The sequence below is a fragment of the Callithrix jacchus genome, chromosome X, assembly GCF_049354715.1.
Source record: "Callithrix jacchus isolate 240 chromosome X, calJac240_pri, whole genome shotgun sequence".
Lineage (NCBI taxonomy): Eukaryota > Metazoa > Chordata > Mammalia > Primates > Cebidae > Callithrix > Callithrix jacchus.
The window spans coordinates 150,431,977-150,451,077 of record NC_133524.1 but is presented as its reverse complement, the minus strand read 5'-3'; the positions used below and the strand labels follow the sequence as shown (position 1 = coordinate 150,451,077).

Sequence of the window (19,101 nt, the reverse complement as noted above, 5' to 3'; positions counted from 1 at the left end):
ATGATAAACAACAATAATAAATCTGAGTTTTATGAACTGTTAACTTGAAATTTGTTTTAGATATTTAGCTTAAAACAAAAAGAAAACTAATGACGTTAATACATTGTTGCAAAAGTTTCTTAGAAACGTCCTCCACATCACTGTGTGTCAGCATCCTTCAGCTTCTTCTCTGAGGTACAGAATGCAGCCATTCTAACTTCTTTAAAATAAAATAATCGGCTAAGAACTCAAATGCTGAATTTAGAAATAATAATTCCAATTCAACACATTCAATCAAATGTGTTAGTACTTAGAAGTCACAAATTTTGAAAAGTAAACAACCAATGAACTAAGGCAAATAGTATTGCCACCACATGCCTTCAAATGGTATATTTTTGGTGTTCGAAGCTCTTTGCAAATTATATTTTGGGACAGTTCAGATGGATTTAAATAAAAGATGTGTGTTCTACATAAATTTGGTTTTAAGGTTTTCAACATGGGTAGCAGCATTACAAAAATATGTCAATAGGCTTAATAGTGAATGTTTTCCACTTGGTTTCTAAATCTTTATTTTCTGTGGAGGTAAACCAAAGTTTAGATTCCATCTTCAAAGTTACAATATATTCTCTATTGTTCCTAGAGATTTTAAAGCTAGTTATTATCTAAGTCCTTGCCAGGATCTTCACTTTCATCATCCTCATCCTCTTGGTCTCTGGATTCAATTTCATCCTTTTCTTCAACCAGATGACCAAGATCCTTGAGTTTATTCTCCAATGAAAGTAGTTTCTGATCTTGATTAGCCAAGAGCACCAAGGAGATCATCCTGTTCTGTTTTAGAATCTGTAATTTCCAACTCTAGTTTGTCTTTCTCAGTTTGTAAAATGGCAATGCTACTGTTAGATGAATCCTAAGCTTTAATTTCATTCTTCAACTCTTTAGTCTCTTGTAATAATGCTGACAGTCTTCATTCTATATCAGTAGTTTTGGTGGCTATTAACAGTCTCATTCTCTCCTTGTACCTCAACTAATTTTGCAAAAGCTTCTGTTTTCTGTAACAGTTCCTGCTTTTCTGTCTGGAGTTTGGTGATCTCCACAGATTGTGAGTTTAACTGAGACTTTAAAGTTTCCAGTTCCTGTTTTAATTCTGCAACTTGTTCAGAATCTCTAGCTGAAGCTATTGCTAAAGACTGTTCATTTGTGCCAGATGTTTGGGAAGATTTCAAATTTTCAATCATAGAGTCCTTTTCAGTCAGCTGACTTTGTAAAAGTTCCTGATTACGTTTTAATTATTCTATCTCTTCTTGGAATCTACCAATTTCTTATGGCTGAATGCCATTCATCTGAGCCCCCTCACTGTAAGAACCTTGATGCTGATTGTCTTTTCCTAGCTGTACTTTAAGAAGATTATACTGGTATGGACATTTTCTTGTATCCACTCTGTCATTGATGGGCATTTAGGTTGACTCCATGTCTTCGCTATTGTGAATAGTGCTGAAATGAACATAGGCGTCTTTACATTAGAATGATTTCTATTCCTTTGAATATATGCCCAGGGATGGGATTGCTGGGTTGAATGGTATTTCTGTTTTTAGGTCTTTGAGGAATCACCACACTGTTTTCCATAATCGTTGAACTAATTTACATTTCCAACAACAGTTTATAAGCATTCCATTTTCCCTGCAACCTCACCAGTGTCTGTTATTTTTTGACTTTTTGATAATAGCCATTCTCGATCATTAAAAAATCTGGAGACAACAGATGCTGGAGAGGATGTGGAGACATAGGAACACTTTTACACTGCTGGTGGGAGCGAAAATTAGTTCAACCATTGTGGAAGACAGTGTGGCGATTCCTCAAGGATCTAGAAATAAAAATACAATTTGACTGACCCCGCAATCCCATTACTCGGTACATACCCAAAGGATTATAAATCGTTCTGTTATAAAGACACATGCACACATATGTTCATTGCAGCACTGTTTACAATAGCAAAGACCTGGACCAACCGAAATGCCCATCGATGATAGACTGGACAGGGAAAATGTGGCACATATACACCATGGAATACTATATAGCCATAAAAAACAATGAGTTCGTGTCCTTTGTAGGGACTTGGATGAATCTGGAAACCATCATTCTCAGCAAACTGACACAAGAACAGAAAATGAAATACTGCATGTTCTCACTCACAGGGAGGTGTTGAACAATGAGAACACATGGGCACAGGGAGGGGAACTTCAGACACTGGGGTGTTTTGGGGGGTGGAGGGCTAGGAGAGGGACAGTGGCGGGTGGGGAAGTTGGGGAGGGATAACACTGGGAGAAATGCCTGATGTAGGTGACGGGTGGAATGGAGACAGCAAACCACCATGGCATGTGTGTACCTATGCAACAATCCTGCAAGATCTGCATAAATTTCCTTCTTAATACTGCTTTTGCTGCATCCCATAGGTTTTGGTATGTTGTGTTTCCATTATCATTTGCTTCAAGAATTTTTTTCAATTTCCTTCTTAATTTTTTCATTGACTCACTGGTCATTCGGGAGCATATTTTAACATTTCCATAGTCTCCAAAATCCCTCTTGTTATTGATTTCTAATTTTATTCCACTGTTTTTGGAGAAGATGCTGGGTATTATTTCAATTTTGGGATGTTTTAAGGCATGTTTTGTGACCTGACATATGGTCTATCCTTGAGAATGATCCATGTGATGCGGAAAAGAATGTGTGCTCTGCAGATCTTAGATGTAATGTTCTGTAAATATCTATCACATCCATTTGGTCTAGTGTAGATTAAGCCCAATGTTTCTTTGTTACTTTTCTGTCTGCAAGATCTGTCCAATGCTAAAAGTGGGATGTTAGTCTCCAGCTCTTATTGTATTGTGGTGTTTCTCTCTTTAGTTATATTATTTGCTTTATGTATCTGGATGTGTCAGCATTCGTGGCATACATATTTAAAATTGTTATATCCTCTTGCTGAATTGAACCCTTTATCATTTTTTCGTTTTCCATAGGCACGGTGTGTCTTTACAGGTGAAGTGTGTTTCTTATAAGTAACAGATCAATGGTTTTGTTTTTTTCGTCCTTTGGATGAAAAAGGCCATTCTATATCTTTTGATTGAAGAGTTCAGTTCATTTACTTTCAATGTTACTGTTCCCATTTTGTTATTTGCTTTCTGGTTGTTTTGTGGTGTTCTCTTCTTTATTTCTTTACTTCCTGTCTTCCTTTGGTGAATGTGATTTTCTCTGGTGATATGACCTAGTTTCTTGCTTTTTACTTTTTGTGTATACATTGTATGTTTTTTGGTTTGAAGCTACCACACGGCTTGCAAATACTACCTTATAATCCATTATTTTAACCTGGCAACAACTTAATGAAACTAATATACACTCTATGCCTTAACTTTGTACCCTTGGTGTTCAACTTTTCGTTTTTTCTATTTACATCTTATTGTACTGTTTATGCCTTGAAAAGTTGTCATAGTTGTTATTTTTAATTGATAATAGTAGTTCACACAGCAGAGTTACAGTGTTACAATATTCTGTATGTTTTGGTTTACTTACTATTACCAGTGAGTTTTGTACCTCCAGGTGATTACTTATTGCTCTGTAACGTTCTTTTCTTTCTGATTGAAGGACCCCCTTTAGCATTTCTTGAAGGACAGATCTGTGGTTGATGGAATCCTTCAGCTTTTATTTGTCTGGGAAAGTCTTTATTTTTCCTTCATGTTTGAAGGATATTTTTTGTGGGATATACTATTCTAGGGTAAAAATTTTTCCCTTCAACACTTTAAATACGCCATGCCACTGTCTCCTGGCTTGTAAGGTTTCCTTCCACTACAAAGTCTGCTGCATACGTACTGGAGCCCCATCGTATGTGGTTTGTTTCTTTTCTCTGGCTGCTTTTAGGATCCTTTCTTTACCCTTGACCTTTGGGAGTTTGATTATTAAATGCCTTGAGATAGTCTTATTTAGGTTAAACCTGCTTTGTATTCTACAACCTTCTTATACTTGAATGTTACTCTTTCTCTTCCTCCTCTTTAAGGCCAGTAACTCTTAGATTATTTACCCTTTTGAGGCTACTTCTAAGTCTTGTAGGTGTGCTTCATTCTTTATTCTTTTTTCTTTTGCCTACTCTGTGTATTTTCAAATAGCCTCTCTTCAAGCTCACTAATTCTTTCTTCTGCTTGATCAATTCTGTTTTTAAGAGACTTTGATGTATTCTTCTGAAGGCCAGTTGCATTTTTCAGCTCCAGAATTTCTGCTTGATTCCTTGTAATTATTTCAATCCCTGTGTTAAATTTATCTTGTAGAATTCTGAATCCCCTCTCTGTGTTATCTTGAATTTCTTTGAATTTCCTCAGTACAACTATTTTTAATTCTCTGCCTGAAAGGGCACATATCTCTTTTTCTCCAGGATTGGTCCCTGGTGCCTTATTTAGTTTATTGGGTGAGGTCATGTTTTCCTGGGTGGTGTTGATCCTAGTAGATGTTCCTTGATGTCTGGACATTGAAGAGTTTGGTATTTGTTGTAGTTTTCACTATCTGGGCTTGTTTGTACCTGTCCTTCTTGGGAAGGCTTTGTAGATATTCAAAAGGGACTGGGTGTTGTCGTCTCGGCTGTATCTGCTTTAGGGGAAACCATAGGCCCAGTAATCCTGTGGTTCTTGCAGGCTTGTAGACATACTGCCTTGATGATCTTGATTACCAGGTGGAGGCTTCCCTTACTTTCTCCCAAACAAACAGTATCTCTTTCTCTCTGTTCTGAGCCATCTGGAGCTGGGGGTGGAGTGACACAAGCATCCCTGTGGCCACCAGTCCTAGGATTGTGCTGTGTCAGATCTGAAGCCAGCACAGTACTGGGTCTCACCCAAGGCTTGCTGTAACCACTCCCTGGCTTCTGCTCTACAAGCAGCAGGTGGCAAAAATAGCCAGGCCTGTGTCCTTTCCTTCAGGGTAGCTAAGTCCCCCAGTCCCTGAGTGGGTCCAGAGATGCTGTCCAGGAGCCTCAAAAACCTTAGAAGTCTACTTAGTGTTTTATTGTACTGAAGCTTAGCTGGCACTCAAACCACAGGACACAGTCCTTCCCACTCTTCCCTTCCCTTTCCAAAGGCAGACGAGCCTCACTCCATAGCTACAACCACCCCAGGCCATGGGGGGTACTGTCTGCCTGTGTTCCTGTAAGGTCCAAGGCACTTCAGGAAGCTTGCGACTAACGCTACCATGTGAGAGAAAAAGGGCTTTCCTTTACTCTGATCCTATCTGCATTCTATCTGTCATAAATCTTTAATGTATCTCGCACATGGGTTACACCTATGCCTTTGATTCAGGGTTTTCTCTATATTTATATTATTTGGTGACTTCAAAAGGGTCTCATAGTGGAAAGGGAGTTAGGGGCTTGTGCTCACACATGCAAATCTCCTAATAAGAAATTATTCCATTATAATTTCTAAGAGTTATTATGCACTTTCTGTGTTCCAGGCAGTGTTCTAAGTCCTTTACATGCACCAACACATCTAGCCTTTCCAGAAGTCCTATGAAATAGGTTCTATTATTGGCTTCATTTTACAAATTAGGAAACTGACACATAGAGATGTTAAGTAACTTTTCTAGTGTCACACGGCTAATACATGGCAGTGTAGGGATTTAAAACTAGACAGTCTGACTTCAGAGTAGCTTTTAGCCAGTACTTATACATCTTTACAAACATGTAAGCACAGCTATATCCATATATACATAGACATATATGTATATATAATATATATGCTTAATTCCATCTGTCTCTGTCACATTTTTCTGAACTGGGAGTTGTCCTTGCATTTTAAGATGATGTCAAATTTTAAGTTTATTTCTTAGAGGCTGCCTGACTTTTCACACCTCCAAGCTCTTGAGGGCTGAGGGCTGCTTTGCTCTGGCCACCACATGCTGGGAGCCCTTGCTGGACTTCTCTGCACCACTCAACACCATTGGCCATTCTTTCCTTCTTGAGGCTTTCTTGGTACCATGTCCCCCAGGTTTCCTCATTAATCTACGGTTGCTCTTTCTCAAGATACTTCAGTGACTTACCTCTTAGTTCTTTGAATCTTAGGAATCTCTAGAGTTTTGTACTTTTCTCAACACTTGCAACCTTGTTTCATCTACTCTTATGGTTTCAACTGTCATCTCCAAGCTGCTAAATTCCTCCAAATTATATCTCATTTGAGTCTAGGCCCAGGTATCTTGCTGCCTTCTGAACATCTCTTCAACTTCAACAATAATTCTAAATTTTTGTATCATACCCTTTATCGCAGCCAACTGATGAGTTTCTAATCCTGGATAAATCCAGCTGTTCTTTCTAGTAGTCACTAATTCATGGTCACAGACCTCAACTGGGCCCTTAATGCTGCTCCACAAGGCAATCATTTCTCTGTTCACCCTGTTCAGCTCATTACGAAGAATATTTCAAACCTTCTCTCCTCTCCTCAAACCTCCAGCTCTGCCTTCAGTTCAGAAGATTTATGTAATAAATTACACAAGCATCTGTTAATTACTTGCTACATTTTCTCCTAATTCACAGAGAGAACTCAAGCCATCAGCTACAAACTTCTTCAAATTCTGGTCTGATTTTTCATCTGTTGGGGAAATGTGTTCTGACTGCGCAGCCAGACTCCAATAGCAAGCATTGTGGATATGTGTTATGCTTCTCTGCCTCTCTGGAGCTGAGCACAGGTCCTTGGGGTACATAGGGACTTGGACTCCAGTTTCAGTTGATGTTGTCCTGCATTTCTCACCACCTTGGCTTATTTCTTGCAGCTGATGTAGAAGGCCAATCCTTAAGACACCGAGACAAGCGGCTTAGTTTAAACTTGGTAAGTTCACGCAGGTTCCTTTAAGCATCAATTTTACTAAAATAGCCTGATATGTATATGTTCCCCTGAAATCTTGAAGATTCAGCACTCTGAGTCCCTGAGGACTTGAACTCGTTTGAGAACTATGGGACTTGGTTCTAATGGTTCGGACACTGTTCAACTTGGTATAGCTACTGAAGGCACCACTTTATACTTAAAGCATTTGCATCAATTCATAACCTTCTGTCTTCCAGTATCAGATCTTGAAGAGTTATCGCCTATACTAAAATGGTAAGTTCAGAGGCAGAACTTGAGCTAGAGGCTTGTCTGACTTTCCTGAGGAAGTTCAGAGTTGTACTTGGATAATTTGGAACTGAACCCATATGTGCAGCCTTGGCTGCCCTCTGATAGCAGTCTCTATGACTGGTCTGTAGTTCCCAATCTGTATCGATTCTTTTGCAGCCATGCAGGTTCTCCCCGACATACCCCACAGCTTCAACCAGTACTGAAGACAGCTATATGCCGATGAGCCCCCAGGCCGTTGCCTCTGGTCTTGGACCCCACTGCAGCCCTGATGACTACATTCCAATGAGCTCAGGAAGCATCTCAAGCCCACTGCCTGAGCTACCTGCAGACCTGGAACCTCCCCCAGTGAATAGAGATCTCAAGCCTCAGAGGAAATGTAAGCACTTGACCAGGGGAGCAAGGTTCTGGTGGTTGCATAGAAAAGGTTTGTGGAAAGGAAGACCTAGAGAAACCACCCCTGAGGGTTGGAAAGTATCAGGTCAGAAAAGAAGTGGCTGGGATGGAATAGGAAGGGCTGGGACATCTTCCTGCCCCAGATTGTCATGATAATAGGAGTTGGGGGATGTACAGGCACTGTGGCCTTGCAAATACAGCTGACAAAGCCAAGTTCATTCCAGAGGGTTCTTTGGCTGCATCCCTAACAAAGGTGGACACCTGGGTCAGGACTAACTCAGGAAGATGGACCACTGAGGTGAAATAAGGGTCAGGGCAGATACCAAGTGCTTCTCTAGGTGTCAAGGCTACTGCAGTGAACAAACAGATGTACCCCTGTACTCCTGGAGCACGGTCTAGGCCCAGATCAATCATAGATGAATGTATCATCACAAACTGGGGGAGTGCTGTACAAGAACTTTAGAGCCCATGCTGTGGGGCCTGATCTTGTCTGGAGGCAAAGAAATGGGGAAAACATTCTAGGCAGAGGGATCATCAGGTGCACAATGGATTGTAGGTGTGGAAGACTAGGACCTGCGTGATCATCTCTGCCTGTGATAAGAAAGATAACATTTCCACTTTAGACACATCAGGTGTGAGATAGGTGTTGCAATTCCACAAGATCAGAGACTTTCATCTGCTCTGTTCATCCTGTGCCCTTGACAGCTAGAAGCATACATGATATACAGAGACTTAATAACACATTGCTACATTGTTATCTGCAGAAGTTAATGTGGCCATTTGCTCAGTATTTGTGTTTACTCTCAGTGAGGCAGGGAAGAGGACAGTAAAATTCACACTCATCATCAGTGCTGCCTGTTAGGAAATGTCGTAGTTTTACAGCCTTTAAATTGTAGCCTTGACCTCGTGGATGTTGCACACTGTCTTGTAGCGCGGCCACCTCCCCTGGACCTGAGAAGTCTCTCCACCATCCGGGAACATGCATCTCTTACCAGGACCCGCACTGTGCCTTGGTGAGACTCTGATTGCTCAAAAGAGCCTCATCCAGCCCAAACACCCCTGGTGTGTGTTAGGCCTCTGATTAAATGCAGTTGAGGCCCACTTAATATCCCAGGATTATGGAATCAGGAACTAGTGTGCTGTTGGGAACCCAAGGAATCTGCTCACATCTGCTTCACTCTTCACATCTGTGTATTCCTTTGTCTTTGCACAATCCTCATGGTCAAAGATAGCTGTACCATACTTCCTGAACTTGTTTACGTGCTACAATTCCAGTACCAAAGATGGGCTCTTTTTCGATCCCCAGTCTCAGTGGAATCAGCTATGGCCCAAGCCCAGCTTTCTGAATGGGATAGGACAAGGGAGCTCCCAGATTCATGGGCCGGGTAGACAGACTTCAAAATGTAATTGCACCCTTTCATCTCACCTTTTAGAAGTTGCATTTTTAGTCCTGAGCTTGGCTTGGGAGTTTCTCAGTTCACTCTAAATGCTACAAAACACAATTGCATTGTAAAGCAGAATTCTGCAATGAGCTGTATTTCCAGCCAAGACAGTGACTCAGCCCATACTTCTGACATGGGAGAAGGAGGGAAGTTGATTAGCAGTCTTCTTGTCCTGTCAGAGGAATGGCCATACTTCCTCACTTTTCCTTACGTTGAATAGAAACAAGAAGGCCCAAAAGGAGTGATTTTTTTGCTTAATGATATGATGCCTTCATCTGTTTAGAAAGCTCTTGAGCTGTGTCACATAGAGAGCCTGGGGGAAAAAGCAGCCTTTGTGAATTGGGAGCCATTTGCCCCAGAGTGGGGCAGAAACTGTTGGGCAGTTTCTGCTTCTTCAGGAACTGCTTTGGCCGGAAAGAAGTAGTGTCTGGCTGGAAGGGGAGGGCCGAAACCCCATGGGGCCATGTTAGTTCCTGGCTGGCTTTCAGAGCAGCTGTAAGACATTGCTTTCACCTCATCTATGTTTTTATTCTTAGCAGTCGAACCAGCTTTTGCTCTCCAGAAAGAAATGGTACTAATTCTGCAAGATTTTTTGCTAATCCTGTTTCCAGAGAAGAGGAAGAAAGCTACATCGAAATGGTAATCTTATATTTTTCACACTTTTCTTATTCTTCACCCCAATCTACATTCTTATGAGGTAATTATAAAGGAAACACATCCTCCAGTAAGCTCTGTGCAATCTTAAAACAATCACTTGATCGTAAAACCAGGCCACAAGCTTTTCTGGACTTGGAACAAATCAGTTTGAAGCTGGCTTTCTTTCATGCAACATTCAACTCCTCATACCATTTTGAGAGAACTTAGGGCTGAGCCTTGCTTAATTTGAAAATGGAAATGCAGCAATTCTTTTCACCAAGGCTGTGATGTCCTGTTTGACCCCAACAGATTTCTAGTTCCCTAGATGTCCAGAGTTTAAATTGTAAAAACTCAACATATTGCAAGTTCCCTTCCACCAGCACACCTGGTGGCCCTGTCCTGACTGCTTCTGAACCTTCCTCAAGGAAGGATCACTTAGAGTCCCACTAGGGAAGGTACAGTGCCCTGGGCTGTGAGTATATCGGACTCTGGAAGACTCCTATTATGGGGTTTTTCTATAGACTTGAGTGGATAGAGACTTAAGATCTCTATCCTTTGATTAACCATTTGGTTAAAGAGTCCTGTTGTTTCTTCTATTCTCTTCATCTTGGATGCTATTGAGAACACGGGCTTCTGAAGATGGAGAGGGACTTTTAGCACATCTGGCAATTAGCAGACACTTCAGCCATGACAGTGCCTGTTGTACAAATTACAAATGCAGGGAACTCAACAGAGAGCTTCTGTTTGAACCATGAAATTTTGAAAAGAGATCTTAGAAGGACAATATTCAAGGCTCTGTGACAATATACTCTTGAGAAGACAATTCTGCCTTCCTATATGCAAGGATAATCAGCAACTGAAAATCTAAAAATAGTAATCTCCAGTTAAGCAATAATTAAATGCTTCATTTTCCCTTCTTATTTTATTAAAATTTTGCTGTAAGTGCACTTAACCTGATGCAGATGGAAAGTGACCCATATACAAATCTGTTATGGTCTTCCCAATATTTCTCACACTTAGTAATGGCCCTTGGGAAATTTCTAGAAGAAAACACTTATAAAACGATGCTTAACAGCTGTGCTCTGTCTCCCGAGAACAGAAAAGGGAAGTGCATCTGAAACCCAGTGGAAGCAAGTGTAAGAGTCACTCCAGATACTAGCAGTTCCTTTCTGATCTTTGACGCTGTTTCATTAACAACAAAGTTTATAATCACTGATCGATCACTGTCTCTGTGTATTACTAGGCAACATGACACAGCAGATTAGGAGCCAGAACACTGGCTGATGGTAGCTATGATCATGGGAACTGTCATAGAAAAATGTTTAAAGGCTATCTCATCTCGTTCAATTGTGGTTTTTGAAATCTTAGTAATAAGGCAGTTTCATATGACTTTGTTTTACATTATTTCACTTGTGCCACATAACAGCCCAATATGACAGTCAAACCTAGTATGATCTGAGTTTGATTTTGCACATAAGTAGATAGATAGATAGATAGATAGATAGATAGATAGATAGATAGATTTTTTTTTTCTCTTTAAGGACAAGTTCTGATCTGAATGTAGTGATTAAGGCCAGGGGCTGAAACATGGTTTTGCTTTACTGAAATACAAGTTTTGCTATATATCTTTCTTTAAATGTTTGTGAATTATAGATAATTTAGAAGACTAAACATGCTTAATTTTAATATATGGGATTTCTTCTCTATCACTTTTTCAAGCCCTTTAAACTTTGTAAGGCTTTTATAGTAGAGTTCTAGACTCTTAAATCTCATATTAATTTTTTTATTATGGTATCACAGTACTTTTAAGTTTTTAGATCACACAGTGAAATTGACTTTCTCTTGGTATGCAATTCTATGAGTTTGATCAGGATACAGAACAGTTCCAAAATCCCTCATGCTACCTCTTTAGAGCCACATCCTCCCTTCACCTGTAACCCTGGCAACTATTGATCTATTTTTCCTGACTGTAGTTTTGTCCTTTCAAGAATGCCACAAAAATAGAATCATACAGTACCTTTTAAAACTGGCTTCTTTCACTCAGAATGGTGTTTTTTAAATTCGTCTATTGTTACATGTATTAATATCGCTTTCCATTTTATTGCTGAGTAGTGTTCAAGCATATGGATGTGTCACATTTTGTTTGTCCCCTCACCCATGGAATGACATTTGGATTTTTTTCAAGTTTTTAAGCAATTAGAACTGTCAGAAGCTTTCTTTTACAATTTTGAAAAATATTTTTCTTGCAGTAAAGTTCTACTTTCTATTTTAGGTAACTCATGTAAGTGGAGTCCTTTTGTGTCTGTAGTAGTGTCTAGTGTTTTCAAGATTCATTCTTATTGTAGGATACATCAGAAATAGAACTAAGAGAAAAGCTTTTTACATTTAACTTTGATTTTTATTTTAAGTTCAGAGATGCTTATCCAGGTTTGTTTTATAGTCAAACGTGCATTACAGGAGTTCATGCACAGATTATTTTACCACCCAGGTATTAAGCCTACTACCCAATAATTATTTTTATTTAATTTCTCTGGCTTTTTGATTTGTAAAATTGGCATAATAATTCCAGCCCTACCCAGCTGTCGGATTGGTTGTGAGGCTTTAAGTGAAGTTACTTTGCATCAATTCTCTGAATGTAAAAGATATAGATACCATTATTATTAAAACACTTTGATAAAAGGTATTCATGGAAACTTACTTATCTGTAGTTAAAGACCCAATAATGATATTTTGTATGGAGACAGGTTCAGGTTAATTTTTATGGTTCAATAGGCTGAGGTTGCAGTTTCACATGTCACCAAACCAGAGACTCACTATTAATTAGCATGGTGGGGGATGTTGGGGGGATTAGAGGCAAAGCTAAACAATTTCTCTACCTTGGAACAAATTGGGGAGGTAGAGTAATACCAGTGCTTTTGTTCATTCATATTTAGCATTTAGCATACTTTATTGAACACTTAAAATGAGCTGGACATTTGGAGGAAATAAAGACACAGGAAGGCAGTGCCCCATTCCTGCTCCTACTCTTTATGAAAGGGTGCCCTGTATAGGAGCCTCTCTTCATTCTTATCAAGGCCTTCGTCTGTCTTCTGGGCCTCAACCCTATTCTGGCTTTCTGGATTACTAACCATGCCAGGACCCTGTTGTCATACATTTCAGCATTGCTTTTCCTGTGACCTTATAGCCCTTGTCTGCTTGATCTCACACCATTGGCGCTTTGCTAGCTGCTACCTTCAGCCACTTCCTCTGCCTTTTATTCCCACAGTTACTCCTAGGTTTTTGAAAGTACTAAATTGACCTTAAGAATGAATGATGGTGGGTCCAAAGTGGCTCCCGCCGGAGGTCATGGCGCCGCTCGCGAAGGGGAGGTCATCAGTTCAAGGCTAACCTGAGCAACCTCATAAAGCTCAAACTGATTGGCCAAAAAAAAAAAAAAAAAAAAAGAATGAATGATGGTGAGGCTGGATTCTATTATGAATAATGCTGCTATAAACATTGGCATACAAGTGTATGTTTGACTTCCTGCTTTCAATTTGTTTGTATGTATATGTAGACTGTTTTCCTCAGTTACTGCACCATCTTGCATTACTGCCAGTAATGCACAAGGGTTCCAATTTCTCCACATCCTCACTAACACTTTTTATTTATCTTTTTTTCTTTTTAAGACAGAGTCTCACTCTGTCACCCAGGCTGGAGTGCAGTGGCACAATCTTGGCTCACTGAAAACCTCCACCTCCCAGGTTCAAGCAATTCTCCTGCCTCAGCCTCCTGAGTAGCTGGAATTACAGGCTGGTCTCGAACTCCTGACCTCATTTGATCTCTCTGCCTCGGCCTCCCAAAGTGCTGGGATTACAGGTGTAAGCCACCATGCCCTGCCTATTTATCATTTTTTATCATAGCTATCCTAATGGTATCTCACTGTGCTTTGCATTTACATTTCCCTAATGACTGATAAACATTTTTATGTACTTATTGGCCATTTATATATCTTCTTTGGAGAATTGTCTATTTAAGTCCTTTGCATATTTTTTATTGCATTTTAGGTTTTGGGGGACATGTGCAGAACATGCAAGATAGTTGCAAAGGTACACACGTGGCAGAGTGATTTGCTGCCTTCCTCCCCTTCACCCACATCTGGCATTTCTCCCCATGCTATCCCTCTCCATGCTCCCCCCCCGCTGTCCCTCCCCTATTCCTCCCACTATACCCCAGTGTGTAGTGCTACCCTCCCTGTGTCCATGTGTCCTCATTTTTCATCACCCACCTGTGAGTGAGAACATGCAGTATTTCATTTTCTGTTCTTGTGTCAGTTTACGGAGAATGATGTTCTCCAGATTCATCCATGTCCCTGCAAAGGACACGAACTCGTTTTTGATGGCTGCATAATATTCCATGGTGTATATGTGCCACATTTTTCCAGTCCAGTCTATCATCAATGGGCATTTGGGTTGGTTCCAGGTCTTTGCTATTGTAAACAGTGCTGCAATGAACATTCGTGTGTATTTGTCCTTATAGTAGAACGATTTATAGTCCTTTGGATATATACCCAGTAATGGGATTGCTGGGTCAAATGGAATTTCTATTTCTAGGTCCTTGAGGAATGGCCACACTGTCTTCCACAATGGTTGAACTAATTTACACTCCCACCATCAGTGTAAAAGTGTTCCTATTCCTCCACATCCTCTCCAGCATCTGCTGTCTCCAGATTTTTTAATGATCACCACTCTAACTGGCATGAGATGGTATCTCAATGTTGTTTTGATTTACATCTCTCTGATGACCAGTGATGATGAGCATTTTTTCATATGTTTGTTGGCCTCATGTATGTCTTCTTTCGTAAAGTGTCTGTTCATATCCTTTGCCCATTTTTGAATGGGCTCGTTTGTTTTTTTCTTGTAAATCTGTTTGAGTTCTTTGTAGATTCTGGATATCAGCCCTTTATCAGATGGGTGAACTGCAAACATTTTTTCCCATTCTGTTGGTTGCCGATTCACTCTAGTGACTGTTTCTTTTGCCGTACAGAAGCTGTGGAGTTTCATTAGGTCCCATTTGTCTATTTTGGCTTTTGTTGCCAATGCTTTTGGTGTTTTGGTCATGAAGTCCTTGCCTACTCCTATGTCCTGAATGGTTTTGCCTAGATTTTCTTCTAAGGTTTTTATGGTGCCAGGTCTTATGTTTAAGTCTTTAATCCATCTGGAGTTAATTTTAGTGTAAGGTGTCAGGAAGGGGTCCAGTTTCTGCTTTCTGCACATGGCTAGCCAGTTCTCCCAACACCATTTATTAAACAGGGAGTCCTTTCCCCATTGCTGTTTTGATTACTATAGCCTTGTAGCATCGTTTGAAGTCCAGTAGTGTGATGCCCCCCACTGTGTTCTTTTTGCTTAGAATTGACTTGGCTATGCGGGCTCTCTTTTGGTTCCATATGAAGTTCAAGGTGGTTTTTTCCAGTTCTGTGAAGAAAGTCAATGGTAGCTTGATGGGGATAGCGTTGATTCTGTAAATTACTTTGGGCAGTATGGCCATTTTCACGATATTGATTCTTCCTAACCATGAACATGGAATGTTTCTCCATCTGTTTGTGTCCTCTCTTATTTTGTTGAGCAGTGGTTTGTAGTGTTCCTTGAAGAGGTCCCTTACGTTCCTTGTGAGTTGTATTCCAAGGTATTTTATTCTCTTTGTAGCAATTGTGAATGGCAGTTAGTTCTTGATTTGGCTCTGTTTAAGTCTGTTTTTGGTGTTTAGGAATGCTTGTGATTTTTGCACATTGATTTTATATCCTGAGACTTTACTGAAGTTGCTTATCAGTTTCAGGAGTTTTTGGGCTGAGACGATGGGGTCTTCTAGATATACTATCATGTCGTCTGCAAATAGAGACAATTTGGCTTCCTCCTTTCCTATTTGAATACCCTTTATTTCTTTTTCTTGCCTGATTGCTCTGGCTAGAACTTCCAGTGCTATATTGAATAGGAGTGGTGAAAGAGGGCATCCTTGTCTAGTGCCAGATTTCAAAGGGAATGCTTCCAGTTTTTGCCCATTCAGTATGATATTGGCTGTGGGTTTGTCGTAAATAGCTTTTATTATTTTGAGATATGTTCCATCAATACCGAGTTTATTGAGGGTTTTTAGCATAAAGGGCTGTTGAATTTTGTCAAAGGCCTTCTCTGCGTCAATTGAGATAATCATGTGGTTTTTGGTTTTGGTTCTGTTTATGTGGTGAATTACGTTTATAGACTTGCATATGTTGAACCAGCCTTGCATCCCTGGGATGAATCCTACTTGATCATGGTGGATGAGGTTTTTGATGTGCTGTTGCAATCGGCTTGCCGTTATTTTATTGAAGATTTTTGCATCTATGTTCATCATGGATATTGGCCTGAAATTTTCTTTTCTTATTGGGTCTCTGCCGGGGTTTGGTAACAGGATGATATTGGTCTCATAAAATGATTTGGGAAGGATTCCCTCTTTTTGGATTATTTGGAATAGTTTCAGAAGGAATGGTACCAGCTCCTCTTTGTGTGTCTGGTAGAATTCAGCTGTGAACCCATCTGGACCTGGGGTTTTTTTGTGTGGTAGGCTCTTAATTGCTGCCTCAACTTCAGACCTTCTTATTGGTCTATTCAGGGTTTCGGCTTCTTCCTGATTTAGGCTTGGGAGGACACGAGTGTCCAGGAATTTATCCATTTCTTCCAGGTTTACTAGTTTATGTGCATAGAGTTGTTTGTAATATTCTCTGATGATGGTTTGAATTTCTGTGGAATCTGTGGTGATTTCCCCTTTATCATTTTTTATTGCATCTATTTGGTTATTCTCTCTTTTCTTTTTTATCAGTCTGGCTAGTGGTCTGTCTATTTTGTTGATCTTTTCAAAAAACCAGCTCTTGGATTTATTGATTTTTTGATGGCGCTGTAGGACCAACTCAGGATTGCAGCTCTCAGTGAATCCACAGATGTGAGTGGACGCCGCATTTCCAGACGGATCTTTATCACACACAGAGCAGGAGATTCCCAGGTGTAAGAGCTGCATGGGCCACCAGCGCAGCTGTTTGGGCCAGGGCAGCAACGCAGCGGCACTCCATGAAAATAATACACTGGTTTGGTTGCCCTGTTAAACCGGCAATTGGAGATTTCAGAAGGCAGATTAGCACATTCATCTGATTAAATAAACAGGACTTAAAAAGAAAGCCAGGCCAGGAGATTCCCGGGCAGCAATGTGATTCCAGCCGGCGCAGTGGGTCACTGCAAGGGAAATCACACAGATCCCGGCGCCCTTTCAACAGGCGACTGGAACACCTGGGAGAGAGTCAACCGTTCAACTTAAAAAAAAAAGGCTCTGAGGCAGGGAACCAGGTGATCAGGCTCAGCAGGTCCCACCCCCACAAAAACAAACAAAACAGCAATTGGAAATGCTCAAGGTTAAAAGTTTCACGGCAAGCACAGCTGAACTCAGGATGGTGCAGCTCCGAGGGGGAGGGGTGACCACCATTACCGAGGCACTCGACCCCTACGGAGGTACACTCCCATTGCTGATGCAGCCTGCCATTGCCGAGGCAACCCACCGTTGCTGAGGCAACCCACCATAACAGAGAGAGTCCGCCACTACAGAGGCGGGCCATCATCACCACGGTGGCTCTAACCACACCCATATAAACACGACTACAGTGAATTACACACAGCAATAGGGCGGAGCCCACAGCAACAGGGTGGAGCCCACGACAGCAGGGCAGAGCCCATGGCAGCTCAGCATAACCATTGCAGGCAGGCAGTGATTAGACTGCCTCCTTGCTGGGCAGGACAGTGCAACAGATACTCATAAATAAAGCCCTAACTTCCCAGGACAGAGCACCTGAGGAAAAAAAAAAGGGGCTTTATGAGTTCTGCTGCAGCAGACTTAAACGTACCTGCCTAGCAGCCCTGAATGAACAACAGAGCTCACAGCTCAGCACTAGAGCTCCTATAAAGTACAGACCATCTCCTCAAGCAGCTCTTTGCATATTTTTAAGTTAGGTTGTTTTTTGTTGTTGTTGAGTTATAGGAGTTTTAAAAATATATTCTGGATATTAACCCATGGTCAGATACATGATTTTCAAATATTTTCTCTCATTCTGTGGGTTGTCTTTTCACTCACTTTATAGTGTCCTTTGATGCACAGAAGTTTTTGATTTTGATGAAGTCAAAATTTTTCTTTCCTTTTATTGCCTTGCATTTGGCATCATATCCATGAAATCATTGCCAAATCCAAGGTAATGAAGATTTTCTCTTATGTTTTCTTCTAATGGTTTTATAATTTTAGCTCTTATGTTTAGATATTTTATTTTTTTTGAGTTAATTTTTATATATGGTAAAAGGTTAGAGTCCAACTTCATTCTTTTACATGTGGACATTCAGTTTTCCCAGCACCATTTGCTGAAAAGAGTATCTTTTCAATATGGTCCTGGTACTCTTGTTGAAAATCAATATAAGCAAGGGTTTATTTCTTGGTCTATATGTCTGTCCTTATGCCAGTACAATGCTGTTTTGATTATTGTAGCTTTGTAGTAAGTTTTGAAATCAGAAAGTATGAGTCTTCCAACTTTGTTCTTCTTTTTTGTGATTGATTTATCAGTTAAGGGTCCCTTAAGATTACATGTGAACTTTAAGGATAGGTTTTTCTATTTCTGCAAAAGATGCCACTGGAATTCTGATAGGGAATGCTTTGAATCTTCAAACTATTTTGCATAATATTATCATATTAACAATATTAAGTCTTCCAATACACGAACACAGATATCTTTTCATTCACTTAATGTCTCTTTTACTTTCTTTCTGATAGTTTCCAGTGTACAAGTCTTTGCCTCCTTGGTTAAATTTATTCCTAAGTATTTTGTTCTTTTTGATTATATTGTAATTGAAACTCTTTTTTGGGTTTTTTTTTTTGAAATTTCCTTTTGGGATTGTTCCCAGTTTGGATGTGTTTGTTTTCTTTTTCTTGCCTAATTGTTTTGGCTAGAACTCTCCATGCTTTGTTGAATAGAAGTAGCAAAAGTGGGCATGCTTGCCTTTTTCTGATCTTAGTCATATTTGACAGGTTTCTGCGTGGATAGACATCTTAATTTCTTTAGAGCAGTGGTTCTCAGCCAGTGGTGATTTTGACTGTTAAGGGATATTTGGCAATGTCTGGAGACATTTTTGGTTGCCACAACTTGGAGTGGAGAAGGTAGTGCTAATGGCATCTAATGGAAAAAAATTCAGGGGTGCTGCTATACATCCTACAACACACAGGACAGCCCTCACAACAATGAACTATCCAGCCCCAAAAGTCAATAGTGCCACAGCTGAGAAATCCAGCTCCAGGATAAATACCTAGAAGTAGTGTTGCTGGGTCATCAAATGTATGCTTAACTGAGTCATCAATTGTTTATTTAACTTTGTAAGATACTGCCAAAATGTTCTCCATAATGGCTGTACCATTTTGTACTCCCACCAGCAATTTGTGAGAGTTGCAGTTGCTCCACCTCCTTTGCCAACATAGTTGGTATTACCAGT

General features: G+C 40.3%; 1 protein-coding gene and 1 pseudogene across 4 annotated transcripts in view; one reads left to right on the top strand and one right to left on the bottom strand.

Moving 5' to 3' along the window:
- Positions 1-19,101, top strand: part of GAB3 (GRB2 associated binding protein 3) — a 74,699-nt gene that overhangs the window by 45,093 nt on the left and 10,505 nt on the right. For 2 of the 4 annotated variants that reach the window (XM_078363715.1, XM_035287991.3), the window contains exons 5-8: positions 6,769-6,824; positions 7,266-7,485; positions 8,434-8,515; positions 9,484-9,583. In XM_078363715.1, the coding sequence (XP_078219841.1) occupies positions 6,769-6,824; positions 7,266-7,485; positions 8,434-8,515; positions 9,484-9,583 (458 nt within the window). Of the gene's footprint in view, positions 1-6,768; positions 6,825-7,265; positions 7,486-8,433; positions 8,516-9,480; positions 9,584-19,101 lie in introns of all 4 variants that reach the window. The other 2 variants (XM_035287990.3, XM_035287989.3) reach the window with 1 other exon arrangement.
- On the bottom strand, positions 631-1,433 carry LOC144581228 (general vesicular transport factor p115 pseudogene; annotated as a pseudogene).